The following is an 18,816-nucleotide window of genomic DNA, read 5'->3' as shown; positions in this document are numbered from 1 at the left end:
GTGGGGCAGCAGATCAGCTACATCCTCCCATTTCCAGCTTTTGGCAGCCCCAGCAGAGGACCTGGCACTCAGGATTCAACTGAGGTAATGCTTCATGCTGCTGCACTGGGTTTATTGCTGATTAGAACCAGTCTGAAGTGAAGGAAACAGCCCTCCAAGTGAAAACCAACAAAGCCCAGTCACACTGGAACACACCAGCAGCACCCCAGCCCTGTGGGCAGAGGGCTCTGAGCTCCAGGCTGCTGCAGGCACCAACAGCTCTGCTCACCTCAGGACAGACAGTAACACTTCAGAGAAGAAATATGAGCTGAACACCTCCAGCTGGCCCCAAAAGCAGGTGTTGAAGGACTTTCTCCCAGACTGCAGGTTGCCAAGAGTTCATGGTGCAAAGAGAACTCGGGGAGGTGAGGATGTGTTGGAAAGAACAAGAATTAGCTATTGATTGTTTTTGGACCCCTGCTCATAATTTATTCTGTCCTTGCAAAAAAAAAAAAAAGTCCTTTTAGATATCTTTAAACTTTAGGAAAATTAAGATAGACCTTTTTAATATAGATATTTATATATGTATATTTATATATATATATACACACATACAGATATGTACACAATGATGCATTTAAAGTTAACATTTCCTCAGCCATTACAACATCATTCCCTAAATCTCTTGCTCTTGAAATGATCATGACTTGATGCCACTGCTAAAAATACCCTGTGCTGTGTGCAAGGAACACCAACACGACACCGCCAGGCATGTTGGGGTCGGCGCAGAGCTCGGAGGATGTGCTGCCTTTTCTGCATTCACTCTCCAGGCTCCAGAATAACAAAAATCCCATATTTTTGCAGAGAATTAAGCAAAAGCTGCCGGGTATCTCTGTGCAAAGGCAACGTGACATTTGAGCTCAAGAGCTTTGCCTTCCTCTCCCCAAAACAAAATGATGACAAACCCTTGGAAAAAACTCGTCGCAATTCAGGATCTTGGGTGGCCTCAGGATTCTGGGTGATTCAAACAGAGGTTTGGGGCATGAGGATCCTGTTTTCTCTTCCCAGCACAGAGCAGGTCACCATCCAGTGCAGCTGCCCAGCCCCAGCAGTGCCCAGTGACGTGGAAAGGCGGCGTTGAGCTGGCCCTGGGGGCTGCCCCAAGGGCTCCAAACCAGCCCTGCTCACTTCACCTGCGCCACGATGAACCCAGACTCCCTCATGCTCTCGTAGCACTCGATGGCCAAGGCAAAGTTGAACTCGCTGATGGCTGGCCCGTCGATGGCGATCTTCATGAGGTCAGAGAGGCCCTGGTCCCTGGCGAGGCGCGAGCGGCCGCGCTGCAGCAGCTCCCGGCCCCGGCGGATCTTCTCGGCCAGCACCGAGCCCAGCGGCAAGGCCAGGGCTATAGCGGCCAGGACAGCAAAGTCTGGGAAGAGCTCGTGCATCTCAGAGCTGCTGTAGACCAGCTTGACACACAGGTCCTTGAAGGAGAGCTGGCTGAGGCTGAAGACGATGCGTTTGAAGAGGGGGAAGTCGCTCAGGGCCCTCTCGCTCACCACCACCCGCGAGTACACGCGCAGCAGGAAATTCAGCTCGCTCACCCCGTAGCTGCCAATGTCCTCCAGAGACTGAGGGTAGCACTTGGGGTTGAAGATGGCAGAGAAGGAGCTGATGGCCTCCAGGACGCTGCTGGGGAACCTGTCCAGCAGGTTGCCCCGTACCTTCTCCAGGTAGCTGTCCTTCAGGTGCTCAAAGTGTTTCAAGTGCACCTGGGAGCAGTTGGCAAGTTCAACACCCTTGTAGTAGAGGCGGCTCTCACCCTCCCGGCCGTCCTGTGGGTGCTTGTTCATCTCTCTGAGGAACTCCTGGAGGTTCTGGCCACTGGTGCTCTGCTGGGCCTGCAGCGTGGTGGCCGTGGCTGAGACTATGGGCTTCAAGATGGAGAGGTCAAAATCCTCGATCTGGAAGAAACGACTGAGCTTCTGGAAGATGGGGAGGACGTCCAGGAGGATCTTGGTGAAGGCCACAAACTGGAACTTCTTGAGCTCTTCACAGAGGCCACGGGCCACGGGTGAGCACTCTGCCTGGCTCTCCAGCAGCAGCACCAGCGTGGGCCACGAGGAGTCAATGGCTTCTACAGCTGGGAAGATAGAGGTCCAGTGGATGGCTTTGGGGCTCCCAAGGTCTATCTCACAAAGGTCCAGGACCCTCCGCAGCTCCTGCAGGCTCTCCCCTTCCCCCTGGAAGCTGGAGTAGAGCCTATACACAGCATCCACAGTGGTCTCATACTTCTGGAGGTACTCGATAGTGCTGATGCTCTCGGCCAGCAGCAGGGAGGTGCCGTGGGACAGGCAGTGCACCTCAGTGAGGAGCGGGCAGAGCGAGCTCAGCGCCGTCCCCACCCCGCTGAGCCGCTCGGCCACCAGCGAGGCACTGTCAGCGCTGAGCCAGGTGAGCTTCATGCTGGGGATGCCAAAGGAGCGCATCACCTCGCCCACCTTGCCTGCCACCGTGGAGGCCTCCCCTGCAGGCAGCTCGAAGCTGCCCAGGAAGGTGGTGGAGGTCTGCCCGTTGCAGGGGGAGACAGTGGTGGTGAACACGGCGAGGCTGCGGTGCTCCAGGACGTCCACTGTCTCGTCCACCACCAGCCCAATGAACGGCGAGGCTTTGATCCTGTGCCTGTCCTCGTTGTGGAGGACTTTGGCAATGGCTGCCTGGGCCAGTGGAAGGAGGGGTGCAGGGAGGGAGAGAGAAACACAAATGAGATTCAGAGGCAGTGGGAGACGAGCAGCACTTGGCACAGAGTGAGCGGGTGGGCTCCCACCCACAGGCTCCTGCAGCGCAAGAGCCCCGAGCCAGGGAAAAGCCCTTGCACACAGAGGCTGGAAATCACTTTCTTTTTCCCTAACAAGCTTTCTCCTCCTGCTCCTGTTTGGCAGCTCAAGCACCATGGGAAGCTGCTGAGAGCTTGGGGGTTCCTGTCCTGAGCTTGGGGTCAGAACCCCACAGATGTAGGAGGACACAGCATCACCAGCATCACTGACCCCCCAAACCCCCAGCATCCCATTCCCAAGCCCACATCTATGCTGGCAGTGACACCAGGAACTCACCTGCCCCATGCAACTCCAGCAGTTCCACTTCACTGGCCCAGCAGGAGCAGCAGCAAAATGGCAACGTTTTTTCCATCTTTACTCATTTACTCACACTTCCCCCATTTCAGGCAAACTCCCCAGTTCGGAGGGAAAACTTCCTCTGTGTGTGTGAGTGCTGCAAGGATCACCACAGGCTGGGAAACCTAATTAGTGGGTTTAGTCTATCAGTAGCAAAATACGGCTCTGCAGAGAGCTGAAAAGCCTGGCAAACAGCCAAGCCTCACTAAAAATTTAATTTGATTTTAGCAGGCATGAAGCGTTGGTAAAATTCAGAAATCCCTCTTAAACTCTCCGGCTACTTGATCTTCCTGATCACTCAGTTTAGGGCAAAAAAAGGCAAAACCCACAGTGCTCTTGTGCTAATTGAACTCCTGAGACAATTAGCATTCATCCTGCAAAGCTCAAGGAGCTCGGTGGGGATGGGAACTGTCCCTGTCCTGCCAGTGCAGCAACCACCCAGCTGCCAACCCCTAAACCCCCCTTACACACCTGCATCTCCCTGACGCTGCCAGGGTGGTAGAACTCGCTGTGCTCCGACGCCAGCAGCGCCTGGCACAGGTTGAACTTCTGCAAGCTCAGCAGGGAGGAGCACTTCTCATCGGGCATCTCCTCCTTGGCCATCCAGTAGACCGTGGTGAGGACGGCCACCTTGGCCGGGTTCACCTCCACCTTGATGAGCGAGCGCAGCTCGGGGTGGCCGGCACGGGGGGTGTCGAAGGCCAGCTGCTGGCGGTTGACGGCCAGCGCCTGGCGGTGGGCACCCGAGGTGACGTGGCGCAGCAGCGCGTGCCGCTGGAAGTTGTCGGTGCCCACGGTGAAAGCGTTCTCCGCTTTCCCGTGCTTGTTCTTCACCAGGGCCTGCCGGCACTCCGCGCAAAACATGAGCTTCCTCTCATAGTCAAACTCCAGCCAGGTGAACTCCTCCTTCCAGTGCTCATTAAAATAGCGTTTGCACTTTTTGTTGGAATTGGAAGTTTCCCCAGCTGGCTTTTTCCCCGGAGGCACCATGCTGCTGTGGCTGGGAAATCAGCTAGGGTTGAAGCGCACCGTGCCTCCAGGAGCAGTGTGCGCATTTAATTTAGTAAGAAGGTCTATTACCACTCTCCTGGTCCGACTGGAGATGAAAGAGACACAAGGGAAATGGGATTAGGGCCCTGCAAACCCCAGCTGGGGCTTGGCTGTGGTGGCACAAGCGACAGTGGCACAGTGACAGCAGCGGTGACAGCAGCCCCAGCACCACACTGGGGATCCCATCAAGCTCCTCATCAGCACCAGCAGAAGCTCTCGGTGTCACTGGTGGGACTGGCACACACACAAATGGTCCCACCAGTACAGGAACACCCACAGGCTTCCCCTTGGAGCAGCCTTCCCCACTGTGCTGGCACTGGGAAGGTGAGGAAGGCTCAGCAGGGCTGAAACACCCAAAAAAGAGTGTTCAGCCCCAGAGGAGCAGCTGGCAGTGAGTGCCAGGGCCTGGAGCAGAACAAGGGTGACTGGGAGCTAGCCCAGACACACGTGCTGGTGTGCACACGTGTGCTCTCAGTCCTGCCTGCCTTGTCCCTCCTCCAGGGAATTGCCAAAGCCGTGGCAGGTCCCGCGGCAGCACAGCCATGCTCTGCACGCTCAGTGGCATCCCAGTGTCCCTTCCAGCGAGTGACACACTCCACTCCAGGCCAAGCTCACAAATATCTACTGAGCTTGAGGCTGCAAAGCACTTAAAGATGTAACCAAACCAGGATCTGAAGGGTTTAAGCACTCGCTTGACCTCCTCCCTGCACTTCAGGCTCGCTCAGTTCTGAACTCATATTTCTCCATGAACCAGACTGAAAACCCAATCTGAGCCTTGATAAAGGTGTTGGTGAGAGGAGGGGGAAGAACCCAGCGCTGCATGGGGAAGGGGGAGAACCAAAATGCAGAGGGAAAAAGAAAGAACGTGGACACTGAGCAGCAAGAAAACTGGGGAATACCATCAGTCCACCGATGAGGAACTTGGGGTTTTTCTGAAGAACTAGCCCCCAAACTAGAGCCACTGCTGTGGGAGCAGGGAGAAGGAACCTTCACAATTCCGGAGTTAGAGCAAGACCACAACAGCCATCCCCACAGAGCCAGTGCCCTGCACAACGCTGGCAGGTGGCCCTGGAGTGACCTGCAAGTTAGCCTGCCACAGCGACCCCATCCATCCCTGCATGGCCTCAGGGGGAACATTCCTGTGCTCTTTCCCTGTCACTGACCCCGTTCCCTCCCAAGCCATCCCCACAGCCCCCCCCTCCCCAGCACTTGTTCCAGCAGAAGCCGCTGCCTTGGAAAGAAAAGAAAAAAGAGCAGCAATTAGCGTGTGGGATGCAGGAGGCCGGGGCGGGGGTTGGGATGGAGCAGAGCTCCGTGGCACCTCTTCCCACAGCACCCAATTCCCGCAGCTCTGGCACCAGCCCAGCGCCCCTCGCTGCTGCTGCTGCCCACGGGTGAAAGCAGCACTGAGCATCCCGGGGGGCTCGGCAGCAGCTCGGCATGGGGGGCACACTCCGGTTCCCCCAGCAGCCTGCAAGTTTGGGCAGGATGAGGGTTTGGTTGTGGGAGGACAAGCTGAGCCTTGTCCCCGGAGCATCATCCCGGGAGGGTGAGCGGAGCAGCCCCAGCGCCCAGCCCAGCCCTGCGTGCCCACCCCGCTCACCCGCCCCTCCATACGTACCATGGAAAAGCTGCCATAAGCTTTGGGCTGGGGGGGCTTGCAAACTTCCCAGATTTTAAATAGCAAAAACAATTAAAAAAAAAAAAAGAAACACACACACAAAAACAAAACAACGAACCGAAAAAACCCAAACCCAGCCAAGCAACGCAAAATCCAGAAATAAGACAAAAAAAAGCAGCGGGGCGTTCGTGAGGCGGCCCCGCAGCCCCCGCGGCCCCGAGCGCGGCGGCTGCGGGAACAAAGCCTGCGGCGGCCGCCCGCCTCAGCGGAGCACGGGAGCCGCCATCTTGCAGCCAGCACCGTCTGCCTCACGGCTGCTCCCGGCTGCTCACGGCGGCAGTGGCCACTAGCGGTGACCGGCATGGGCAAGGCCCCGCGGCCGTGGCCGGGACACAGGGACTGCGGACGTGGTGGGGACAGCGGACGTGGTGGCTGCAGCGGCCACGGGGACAGTGGACGTGGTGGTGGCCGGGCCACAGGGACACTGGACATGGTGTCCGAGCCACGGGGACACCGCATGTGGTGGCTGGGCCATGGGGACAGCGGACGAGGTGGCGGCTGGGCCACGGGGACACTGGACGTGGTGGTCGGGCCACAGGGACAGTGGACATGGTGAGGACACTGGATGTGGTGGTCGGGCCACGGGGACACTGGATGCGGTGGGGACACTGGATGTGGTGGGGACAGTGGGTCCTGGGGACAGGGAGCCCATGGAGCTGTGCCCTGTGCCTGCCCCATGCTCACCTGCCCGGGATCGTTTCCCCCCAGGTGCAAGGAGTGGTGCCCATCAGGTGCCCATCAGGGGGATCCTAGCCTGGGTCTCTCAGCTGAGAGCTGGGCACAGGGAGAGCTGCAGGAGGGTTTGCAGCCAGCCAGGATGGGTATTTCTGGGGTTTGGAGGTGTTCTGCAAGTTGTGGGCCGAGCAGCACCCAGCCATGGACACGGAGGTTCGGCAGGATTCAAGTCCAAGCCCTTTAGGGAATGCCACAAGGTGTTCCTGCTTAGCTGCACTCCTGGTCCATAGCTGCAGGGCTGGGGCTGAAACACTGCCCCTTGTCCCAGGGCTCTCTAACGAGCAGAGGGGTTCCCTACATCCCAAAAGCTTTATTTTAGCAATAAATGGTGAAATTTAGAGCCTCGACTACTTCCAGAAAGAGAATTTTGTGCCACATTTGCTTTCCCCAAACAAAGCTCCTGAGAACACTGAAATCCCAAGGGGCACCAGTGTCCCTTGGGACCCCTGATGGGAACCTGACTCCTGGTTTCCCAGCACATATCCTGTGCCTGGGAGCTGAAGGATGCTCCCACACAGACTCTTGGTGTGGAATTGGGCCATGAGGAGGGACGTGGCCCACCGGAATTTCCTGGATTAGGAGCTGATTGTACCTGGCTCCAGCTGGCTCTGCACCAGGGGGGTCTGGTGGCCCCCGGTTAATTCCTCTCTTGAGGCTCCTCAACATATCCTGGGGCAAGAGGCTCTTCCTGCTTTGGGGACATTCTTGCCGAAGTGTCAGCCCAGGGTTAATGAGAGCTGGAGGTGGTGAAACCAGAGCCGGCTCCTGGGGTGAAAACACACCCGATTTGTTCTTGTGCTAATGCCACGAGAAAAGAGGATTGAGCCTTTTTAATGAGTTTTTAGGAGCCTGCAGCATCGCCTGGTCCCATTCCCAACACCCAGAGCAGGACAGCAAAGGTCAGTGACCCCAAATTAGAAATGGTTGGAACCAACTCCACTTCCCAACCCCTCCACGGAGCCCCTGCAGTAAAATCCATGGGACCAGAGGAGAACACCCTTGTTCTGCCTGCCCTCTGCAAGAGGCAAGGCTCAAACCACTGACTCCTTCTCCCCTGTAAACCCATTCCTGCTGGAAGCCTCAACTGAACACAAATTTTGGGCAGCATTTGCAGGATGTCCCTGACCCTCTGCCCTCACAAAGCTGCCGGATGTCAGACGTCCTTCCTAAAGGAACTGGAGTGGAGATACTCCTGTTTAACTGCACACAGCAGCAGCAGCAGCAGCCTTGGCTGGAGCCAATTGTTGCTGTTTTTCCCGAGCTGGGTGGGCAGGTGCCCAGAGCACCAGCACATCCATCATCCCCACGGCTCGAGGGTGGCAGCAGCCATGAGCCACAGTTTCCATCTGAGTCCCAGTTTCCACTGGCATCCCACACCTCGGGCAGCTCCCACTGGGATGCTCCAGGCACCCTTTCCTGCACTCCAGCCCCACATCCATGGACAGGCTCCCTGAGGGTTTCTTATTCCATCTATAAGAAACTGAACAGAAGAGACCAAACCCCCCAAAAATGTTTAAATCCCCGAGTCCAAAGATATTTATGAGATTTTGTTTCCATCCCTGCTCTAAGCCAGTCAGGCTCGGGGAAATGACGCACGCTGTTCCCGCAGCAGAGGTGCTGGTGTTCCCAGAGCTGCTGACCCCAAAGAGCCCATCCCTGCTCCACCAGGAAAGACCCAGCACCCTGCTCACCCTCTGCACCCAAATCCCAGCCGTGCCAGCCCCCAAAATGAACGGGGAGCATGCAGGGGAGGGAGGGAGGACTCACGGGAGCTGCATCCCTCGCACCCACCCGCAGGTGGTGACAGCTCAGTTCGGTCCCTGCCGCGAGTGCTGGAGGGGGGAGGCTGCGAGGAGCCGCTGTCTCGTGTGGGAGAGAGCACCCGGCACCGTGTCAGCTCAGCCAAATTAAAAATACTCCTGCAGCCCCCGGGCTGGTGCCTGGACGGGCGGATCTGGCAGGGACAGGGCCTGCAGGAGGTGCAGACACTGGAAGGGACGTGGGGAGGAGAAGGTGTTCCCATGCAGAGAAGGGGATGGGACACACACTGGGGGACCCCAGCTTTGTCCCAACTCTCCTGCACAGCTCAGGGTACTCAGGGGGGTGTTCCTTCTCTTCCAGCACCACTGTGGGCACAAAGACTGGCTCCAGCACACTCAGATCCTTGTGGAGGGGTTTGGATGGGCAGTGGGCTGTAAGTAGGGAACCATGGGGTGCTACTGGAGAAGAAGCCCCCCAGTTTGGTGACATGGTGGCCCCCACACAGCCCACAGGCACTGCCAGCTTGCAGGATGCAGCCTCGTGCCTCGCTCCCCTGCACAGCTTTGTCACAACCTTCAGCTGCGTGACTGCAGCTGGCAGGGAACAAGCCTTGAAATAAACTCAGATGACATTCCTGCAAACTCTGGACATGGCCACAACAGGATTACTGAGCTGGGCAGGGGAGGGGGGGCGAACATGCTCATCTCTCCCCGCCGGCGACCCCAGCTCAGGCTGAGGCTCCTCTGAGCAGCAGCTGAGAAGGGCAAAGCCCTTTTGTCAAGGAGCAGAAGCAGGGACAGGGTGATCTCGCTGCCTGGGCTTCCTCCAGTCCATGCACCTGGTCCCTGGGAGGCAGCTTGGCTGCATCTTTCTCCCCAGGAGCTACAGGGAACTTCACCCCACAGCACTGGTATCAAAAACAGCTGCTGAGGAGCAAAACTGGATCTCAGTCTTGCTCTATCAAGCATCTTTTCCTCCCTTGTCCACAAACATTGAGCCCAGCTCCCTTTGGATTTTAATTCCCAATGCTCCCCATTTGCTGGGTAATGATCTGAAAAGGCAGCATTTAGGGATGCCTCCCCCAGCAGAGCCAGCAGTGCTGCCAGGCCATGGCAAACCAGCCAAGGCCCCACCAGCTCTGCCACAGGGGCTCAGGAGGGATTTGGGCTCATCCTGACTGGAGGCAGCAGAAGGGAGGTGGCAAACATTGAACCTGATCTGGGCTCCCCTGCCCACCCCTCCCTGGGTCCCCTGAGAGATGGAGAGCTCAGGAGTGCACCAGAGCCCCCCCATCAGTTCAGCCTTTATTCTGGGCACCGTTTAAATTGTAAAAATTGCAGCCAAGTCCAATTCATTACAGCTGAGGAACGGCTGACAGAAATGAAAAGGGAGAAAAGCTCCTCAGATTGATGCTTTCTCACCATTCCAGTGAAATAACCAATTTGGAACAAATTAGGGGCTCCCGTCTCCACCAGCCTTTTGAATTGCCTCCAAGCCAACGCACATTTTTCATAGTGCAGCGTTTCTTCCATTAGCAGTGAAAATTAATGATTTCTATTATTGAAGCACCTGAAGGCAGGTGCCTCCCTCACACAGCTGGGGCTGGGCTGGCACTGAGCCCCCAGAGAGCCAAGGAGACCCACGAGAAGACAGCCAGATTCAGAGAGGATAAGTGACACTGCCAGGGGTATCTGGTAGGTCAGTGGCAGAGCCAGTGGCCATCCCTGCTGGGCTGTTCCCTCTCAGCAGTGCCATCCCAGACCACCATGGTGACACCCAAAATGCATGTGACAGTGCCACAGCTGTCCCCAAGAGCACACAGACCACCGTGGTGACACCCAAAATGCGTGTGACAGTGCCACAGCTCTCCCCAAGAGCACACAGACCACCGTGGTGACACCCAAAATGCGTGTGACAGTGCCACAGCTGTCCCCAGGAGCACACAGACCACCGTGGTGACCCCCAAAATGCATGTGACAGTGCCACAGCTGTCCCCAAGAGCACACAGACCACTGTGGTGACACCCAAAATGCATGTGACAGTGCCACAGCTGTCCCCAAACCCCCCTAAACAGTGAAACCACTTGAGCCTCATCCAGTCCCAGCTTTGCTTGGGTAGGGTGAAAAAGGGAATTGCCCCAAGGGCACAACTCAGACTTCAGGAGGGCAAGTCCTGGGGCACCCAAAGGGCTTTCAAACCTCAATCCACCTCAATATTTCCCCTCCCAAGAGGACCAAAGCCCTTCTCCTCCCCTCTACTCCCAGCATTATTCCCTGAGCACAGCTCCCCAGCTGAAGCACACAACCCCCTGCAACCACAGCTGCCCCATGGCCAGGATGGTCCTGCTTAGAGTTTGGGAGATGACACACGTCTGTCCTTATTTTTTAATTAGATTTTTATTTCCCACCTCTAGTATTTCATTGTAATTTCCGCCACTCCTACCCAGGCCATGCTAATATAATCACTCAGGAGGAGAGTGGGAGCAGCCAGCCCACTCCTTCCAACATCCCGCTCAGGAAAGGCACAAAAAAAAAAAGCAATCTGCTAAATCCCCAGCCCCTGCAGTCATTACAAGCTCAGGGACATCAGGTGGGTGCTGAAACAAACCATCAAAGCTTCAGTGCCGCCAGCACCTGCCAGGAGCATCAGCACTGAGAAACTTCAAAAAAAAAAGTTCACATTTACCCAAAACACTCGTTAGCAGTTCATTGCTGCAGCAAGGTGAGGCATAATTAAAAATGGACTGAAGAGATTTGTGAATTACATCCTCGGCTTGATGCTGGAGACAGAGTGATATTTTTTAGCCCACATCATCCTGGAGGTCAAGATTAGATGACAGCTTGGTCTAAAAATACTCTGAAGGGGAGGCTGAGGCTGTTGGAGGAGGTCAGAGCCCCCTGTGCCCCCCTCCCAGTGTTGCAACCAAGGGACAGATGTGTCCCCCAGGACATTGCTTGGAGCAAGCCCCAGTAATAAAACAACTGCTGCATTTACAGGGAAATCCACCCAAAACAAGCACGGGGAAAGCTCGGTCCCACCATCTGCCAAAGGAGCCCCAAAGCCAAACCCAGCAGCTCAGTGGGGCCAGGCTCCCCACACTGTCCCCCCAGAGGTCCTGAGAGGGCTGGAATCACCATGAAAGCACCACATTCCTCCCCCTGGAGCAGCATGGGGAACATCAGCGAGCCCATTCAAAACTGAAGCTTTAGTGGGTATTTAATATTTTCTCCATATCTGAGGCCACAGAGTGAAAAGCAAGCTCTGAGGTTGGACTTTAGTTTGTCTTTCAAGCCTGCTTTGCCTGACAAGTACTCCAGATAAATATCCCGAGTAGTGTTCCAGAGAGACAGGGAAAGACATTTCAGAGAAAAGATTGTGTTTCAAACTATTAGAAAAATTAAATTGATCCACGGGACTCAGCTGGGGCCAGCTTGATCCATGGGGGACTGGCACCCCAATATGGGCACCTGACTGCTGTGCCAGGCTAACAACATCCATGTTCCTGCTTTGGTTGCCCTTGGGCACCCAAAAGGAAATGTTATCAGAGGAAAGAGAGTGCACAGCAGCCTGCAGATGTGCACAGCACAGCACACACACATACAGAAGTGGCACTGCTGCCCACAGGGAGGTGCCAGCCCCATCCCTGCCAGCAGCCAGGGGCCACTCTCCCTCCCCAGCAGAATTAACACTGATAATAACAAAACCACTAAAATTACCAGCCCTGAACCCACACAGAACCAAGAACAGCATCACATTCTGCTCACTGCTGCTCCTCCAAGCCTGGCCACGGAGCTCCACCTGCCCCTGGCCACCCTCACAAGGACACTGCTGGTCACTCTCCCCCAGCCTCACATCGCACAAAAAGCATCCAACAAACGTCTGTGTCGCAGGTGCAGCAGGAACGCGAGTTGGAGCTGACACCCAGACAAAGAGCAAGGGCAAAATCCAGCCCCGTCAGCACACAACCTTTTCCCTCCTCTTTTTGCAGCCCTGGGAAAAATCAATAAGATGCAGTGAGTCAAACTCAGCTTGAAGCCCGTAAGTAATTAGGATTAGCAGGCTGGGAGCCCAGGGAACAGGCTGCCTGTGTGCTGGGCGGGGAGGGACCATTTTGTGGGTGTAGGGTACAGCCTCGGCTGATGCAAATAACGCGAGCAGCTCCTTAACGGGGTTTTCAGGCAGAACGGCAATAAGGAATGGGAACGACAGCGTTTGCTTAGAAATGGGAAAATCTGATGGGGATAATTTGGGGTGCCGAGCCGTGCTAGGAACAGGATGGGGACCCCACAGGTGAATCAGGAGTTGAGTTTGACGCCGAGCCCATTCCCAGCCCCTCACTCTGAGCCCGGACTCCTTGAGTACCGCTTATTCCCGGGTTTTTTACCCGGCAGTAAAAAACCCACCTCAATCTTTCACTGTTTAGAGTTAACTTAGTGGCCAAAATCGCAAAGTGGAGAAGAGACCCCCACACACACACACAACCTGCGCAGAGCCACCAGCAAAATAAAAACCAATTCGCTGCTTTTCTGTCCTGAAAAACAGCTCGGACGCCGAAAAGCGCCCTTTCCTCCAGCTGAAGGAACCCGGCAGAACACGGGAGCGCTCAAACCGGGGAGCAGCAGCCTCGGGACAGCGGCGAGGCCAGACCCCGGTCCCCATCCCCTCAAAATCACCGACCCCCGAGCTCCGCGGCTGCACCCCCGAGCAGCGACCGGGGGATGAAGGAGCGATGGAGAGGAGAGAGATGGAGGGCGTCAGGGAGAGATGAGGCTGCGGGAAAGTTGCGTTTCACCCACCTAGGAGCATTTTGGATGCGGCTGCGTCTCCTGGGCGCTGCTGGTGCCTCCGCTCGCCGGGCAGAGCTGCGGGCAGGGCCGGGCGGGCGCAGCCCCGCTCCCGCCGCCCCTCGCCCCGCGTCCGGCCCCGCCTCGGCCCCGCAGCGGCGCGGGGGGAGAGAACCGACCGGGGATCGGCGTGGGAATGGGCGGGGGGACCGCAGCTCCCCCTCCCCGCACAGCCGCCCCCGAGCCGGGGCTGCCCGGACCCCGAAACTTGGGGCGAGGGGAGGGAACCCTCAGTGCCACCCCCGGGGCACTCGGAGAGCTCTCTAAGGTGGCTGATTTGGGGGGAAATGTCCTTGTAGGGTTGGGAGGGGACACTCAGCGGCAGCCACCCACCCCGACCCCCGGCAGCAGGGACCGGGTCCTTGCCGTGGGTTCCTGCTCGTTCAGCCCCAGCCCTGAGTGCTGGGAACACACAGGGTCTGCCCCAAGCACGTCATCGGCTTAGGGGGTGACACGGGTGGGCACGGGCAGCCTGGCCCGGGTGGGGTGCTCATCTCAGCCCTCCATGATTGAGGTGCTCAGTATCCCATGATTGGAGTGCTCATCTCAATCTCTCTAAGACTGGGGTGCTCATTGCAGCCCCCCATGACTGAGGTGCTCATCTCAGCCCCTCTATGATTGAGATGCTCATCTCTGCTCCCTGTGATTGAGGTGCTCAGCCCCCCAAGATTAGGGTGCTCATCTCAGCCCCCCATGATTGGAATGCTCATCTCAACCCCTCCATGACTGGGGTGCTCCTCTCAGCCCCCCCGAGATTGGGGTGCTCATTTCAGCCCTCCATCATTGGGGTGCTCAGCCCCTCATGATTGAGGTGCTCATCTCAGCCCCCCACAACTGAGGTGCTCAGTCCCCATGATTGAGATGCTCATTTCAGCCCCCTATGATTGAGGTGCTCATCTCAGCCCCCCACGATTGGGATTTTCATGCCTGCTGCCCTCCCCATCAGTTCCTCAGCAAGGACTGTGGCTCCTCATGGCAGCAGCTTCTCTGTGCTGATTTTTGGCTCCTTCTCAGGAGGTGAGGCTCATGACTTGCTTACATTGCTGCCCTTTAAACAGGGAAATGAAAAACCTGCTCGTGAAAAGGGGAAACAATCACCTCCCCTGCCTCCCTGAACAGGAGACAAGAACAAGGAAGGAATGAAATATTTTTCTCCAGTCAAACAATACAAGGAGTTGGGCAGAAACCACCAGGCCATACAGAATGAAAATGAACCTTTCAAACCATGAGATGCCTGGGTGTGCCCATGTGCCACAGCCAGACCGGGCACTTTTGGGGTAAAACACAGAATTTTGGTGCACTGAGAAGCACTAACGCCATCAGGGCCCCTCTGGGTGCTGCTGCAGGGCCATGGTTCTCTCTGCCAGACCTCAGCCTGGCTCGGCTGGCACCGGGCAGCCTGGCAGAGCCCCGGGCAGCCAGGGTGTTGTTGTCAGGGTCGTTAACAGCAGCAGTAAGTTTAGCCGGGGCACTCGCTAATCCGGGATTGACAGCTGGCCCCGCACGCCTGGCCCGGCCCCCTGCAGGCTATTTAAACCCCATATTAATTTGTTTAATGTCATCAGGGGTTTGGTGTTACTGCAGGGAGCTGGAAATGTAAAGACTGGGAGGAGCAGGAGGCTCCTCCATCCCAGAACGATGCTGTTCTCCTTTCCCAGGGATAACCACAAGCCATGAGCAAGTCTGGCATCTCCTGACCTCCAGCCCCTCTGGATTGATGTACAGCCCTGATCCCCACTCCATCCTCCATTTGCCCTGGGCAGCCCCTTCATTCTCCCCAGAAATTCCCTCAATAAATCCTCTCCCATGTGGTTCACGCTGCATTTATCCCATCCTGGTCAGCATTGCCACGGAGCTGGAGTGACACGGAGGGCTGGAAGGGCGTGTGGGATGCTGCACTTTGTGGCCGAGCCTTTGAGGCCAGCTGGAGCTGGGGTTAATTGCAGGTGCTGATTACAGCCCTGGCCATTAACGCCTCCCAGCCCAGCACAGCACATCACTGGAATTTCCCAGCTCGGCCCTGTGGGTCTGTCCGGTGCATAACTTGCTATATTTGTCCATATTTGTCCATAACTTGCTATATTTGCACCTCAGAGCTGGTGTAGGGCAGCAGCACAAAGCCTCCCACAGGGTCCAGACCCACATCCCCCATTCCAGGGAGCAAAGCCTGAGGCTGCAGATCCCCACAACCTCCTCTTTGGGGTGAAGCTGGTGAAGAATCTACCCTGGAGTGGCTGAGAAGGGGTCGAAAAGCTCCACCATCACATGGGAGGCCCTAAAAAAATCCCAGATCCAAGGGTCAGATCCTACAGCCCCTTGTGGTCACCACTTTCGATGTCCACATGTGGGGCACTGATGGCTGAGCACCCCAAGAGTGTGGGGATGGAACCAGAGGGTTTCTTGTGAAATGGCCCCAGCCCTCAGCCTGCAGCTCATCCTCACACCCACCCTGGGAGAGGCAAATCCCAAACACGCACTAAGCCGGGCTTGCTTGGGCAGGTCTGCTCAAATCCTGCCTGTGGCTTAAAGCACGAGGGAAGGAGGGAGGGCAGGGAGAAGGGGAGGGTGCCCGGGCTCAGCTGTGCCACCAATGCCACCAATTCACAGGGTTCAGGCTCCAGGAACCACAACAGAGGGATTGCTCTGAGCCCTACTGAGGGCACAGTTAAATTCTTTGCTGGCTGTCCAGGACTGGCTTTTCCCAGCCTTAGACTCCAGAGAAAGCCTGGCAAAAAGAGACCAGAATTGGGCAGTGAAAACATCAATAAAGGAGAAGAGAGACAGGGATAAAAGCCCAGCTAAAACTGCTCCCTGCCCACGTCTGCTGAGGACCTTCAGGACTGGCTTTTCCCAGCCTTAGACTCCAAAGGAAGCCTGGCAAATACTGACCAAAATTGGGCAGTGAACACATCAATAAAGGAGGATGGAGACAGGAATAAAAGCCCAGCTAAAACTGCTCCCTGCCCACGTCTGCTGAGGACATCCAGGACTGGCTCTTCCCAGCCTTAGACTCCAGAGAAAGCCTGGCAAAGAGAGACCAGAATTGGGCAGTGAAAACATCAATAAAGGAGAGGGAGACAGAAATAATAGCCCAGCCAAAACTGCTCCCTCCCCAGGTCTGCTGAGCCTTGCAGAGCCTTTCTGGCTGACATTGTTCACCGAGGGTTTAGGGTATAATTTGGGGGTGAAAGACGGCAGATAGGATCAGGACTGATACACCTGGAGGATGTGTATCAGTTTTCTCCTGCTCTGTAACCTGAGCCCCATCAGAAGCAGGAGGCTCCGGCTGAAGCAGCCGCCGGCGTTCATCCCTGCCGGCCCAGGAAGGCAGGCACTGACCTTTCCTGCTCCTCGGTTTGCTCAGGATTAAAGTAACATTTTTTAAGGGCTGAATCCTCCTCCCCCGAGGGGCTTCCCATACAAAGAGAATGGGGTTTGTGGCTCACAGTCCCCCATGACTCCCCTGATAAACAGAGACTTGCCAAACTGCCCACCCAGTTAATTTTTCAGTTATTTTTTCAGAGTTCAACGTGCCCACCCAGATCATTTTTATTAATCCCCATTTTTTAAAATGAATCCTTCCTACAGATTTCTGCCTCTATGCAGAGCAAACCTGAGAGACTTGCCAAACTGCTGAGTTCACCGTGCCCACCCAGATAATTTTTATTAATCCCCATTTTTTAAAATGAATCCTTCCTGCAGGTTTCTGCTTTTATGCAGAGCAAACCTGGGAGCTTTTTGTCAGTGGAGGGGTCTGGTGACTCTGGGGGGACACAGACCCCCAGCTCTGACCCCCAAGGATGAGCCAAGGTGGGCAGGGCTTTGGTGGTGGAATGATGCCTCCCACCCTCATCATCCTTCCCAGGGAGATGGCTAATTACAAAGGCATCCAGGACACGTCTGTGAACAGGGTGGAGAAACTGGATGACCTAGAAATATTTAATTATCAAGAAAAGGGGTGGAAATTACACCTGGAAGTAGTTTCAGAGAGAGAGAGAGTGTAAGATTTTCCATCTAACTCAGAAGGGCCCTCCTGGAAAGGACAGGCGGAGGGTTCCACCTTGCCACCACACTTTGGTTCCCCCCAGCCCAATGCAGATTTCCTGGGGGGTCATAGGGCCCATGTGGAGTTTGGCATGGAACCAATTACCCAGAATCTTCTGGATGCTTCATTAGCCTGGGGTGATGCTGTCTCTGGTCTTGCCCATCAGGTTCCTGCTCAGCTTTGGCCCCTCAGGAGCTGCTGGTGCCCAAGGAAGTTAATCAGGGCAAACACTGTGGTGCCACAGCTCAGACCACACCGAGACACTCCGGCTGGCACAGCAACAGCCAGATAAATGAAACTGCTCCTTGCAAATCTGTGGCTGCAGAAAATACCAAAGGTGAGCTGGAGCAGTGTTGTGGGCAAGCTGTCCAAAAGCAGTGATAACTCAGGGGCATGAAAAAGGAAGGGAACTGAATCTGAGGTGAGCAGGCAGTGCCTGCAGGCAGAGGCAGCTCTGCCCCAACCACTCTGGCAACTCCAACAGCTCTGACAACTCCAACAGATCCAACAGATTCGACACACATGCTCCAAAAGCAGAGCTGGGGCAGCCCAGAGAGGCTGCAGGGAAAAGCCACAGTCCTTGTGCTGGAAGGACACACAGCTACCAGCACCAATTCCTCACAGCCAGCTCATCCAGAGCCCTGCACCATTCTGCTCCCAGCATCACCAGGAGCAGACAGCAGGGCCCTGGATCCCCCTGGAGCACAGAGCAGGGCCCTTGATCCCCCAGGAGCACAGAGCAGGGCCCTGGATACCCCAGGAGCACAGAGCAGGACCCTGGATCCCCCTGGAGCACAGAGCAGGGCCCTGGATCCCTCTGGAGCAGAGAGCAGAGCCCTGGATCCCCCTGGAGCACAGAGCAGGGCCCTGGATCCCCCTGGAGCACAGAGCAGGGCCCTGGATCCCCCAGGAGCACAGAGCAGGGCCCTGGATCCCCCAGGAGCACAGAGCAGGGCCCTGGATCCCTCTGGAGCAGAGAGCAGGGCCCTGGATCCCCCTGAATCCCCCTGGATCCCCAATCCCAGACTGTGAACACGGCTCCAAAAGCCAGCATCCCGTTTTCTCCCTCTGCGCCGACACCACGGGGTTATGGAGAGGAGAGAGCTCACTCTGAGGCAGAAGCACGACGATGGGGAGATCATCTCTTCAGAGAGAATTTTATATTGCTTACGACTTACTGTCTGGCAACATAAAACAGTTTAAGCAGCCGGCCCTAAATCACAGTGACAGCTCTGCACTACCCACAGCCCCCTCCCTGCTCCCGCTTTGCCCTCCCCATTCTCCCGTTCCCAACTCGCTCCTCCCGTGCCCCCGGGCGAGCACACACACACACAGACACAGCGGGCAAGGAGAGGAGCCCCAGGCTGGATGCCCAGGGGGATGAGCCGCGTTTCCATCGCTGAGGAGCCGCTCCATCCCTCCGCGGTGCCCCCCGTTCGGTGCCGGTGCTCTTGGGGCCCCGGCGGGGCACGGGGCGGGCGCGGAGCCCTCGCACGCACAGCCCGGGCACGACCCGCTCCGTGCAGCGCCGCTAATCCCCTGTGACAG

The 18,816-nt window shown here is 56.5% G+C and overlaps 2 protein-coding genes across 6 annotated transcripts in view; both read right to left on the bottom strand.

Moving 5' to 3' along the window:
- ZNF385C (zinc finger protein 385C) overlaps nucleotides 1–18,816 on the bottom strand; it is a 70,293-nt gene that overhangs the window by 19,798 nt on the left and 31,679 nt on the right. The gene's annotated exons all lie outside the window — the stretch shown is intronic.
- C27H17orf113 (chromosome 27 C17orf113 homolog) lies at nucleotides 457–13,414 on the bottom strand. 3 transcript variants are annotated; one of them, XM_064733945.1, is made up of 3 exons: nucleotides 13,176–13,414; nucleotides 3,624–4,248; nucleotides 457–2,696 (listed from the first exon to the last, which is right to left on the bottom strand). In XM_064733945.1, the coding sequence occupies exons 2-3, from the start codon at nucleotides 4,140–4,142 to the stop codon at nucleotides 1,164–1,166; spliced, it is 2,052 nt and encodes a 683-aa protein (XP_064590015.1). In that variant the 5' UTR covers nucleotides 4,143–4,248; nucleotides 13,176–13,414; the 3' UTR covers nucleotides 457–1,163. The 3 variants fall into 3 exon arrangements, with proteins under 3 accessions (XP_064590015.1, XP_064590017.1, XP_064590016.1); XM_064733947.1 differs by lacking the exon at nucleotides 13,176–13,414 and adding an exon at nucleotides 7,211–7,350; XM_064733946.1 differs by lacking the exon at nucleotides 13,176–13,414 and adding an exon at nucleotides 5,824–6,096.

This window comes from Zonotrichia leucophrys, chromosome 27 (assembly GCF_028769735.1).
Source record: "Zonotrichia leucophrys gambelii isolate GWCS_2022_RI chromosome 27, RI_Zleu_2.0, whole genome shotgun sequence".
Lineage (NCBI taxonomy): Eukaryota > Metazoa > Chordata > Aves > Passeriformes > Passerellidae > Zonotrichia > Zonotrichia leucophrys.
This window is presented reverse-complemented; position numbering and strand designations above follow the sequence as displayed.

Coding starts and splice junctions, on each gene's coding strand:
- C27H17orf113 (XM_064733945.1), bottom strand. CDS start 4,142: ATGGTGCCTCCGGGGAAAAAGCCAGCTGGGGAAACTTCCAATTCCAAC. Junction 2,697..3,623: donor GCAGCGTCAGGGAGATGCAG/GTGTGTAAGGGG, acceptor CCACTGGCCCAG/GCAGCCATTGCCAAAGTCCT.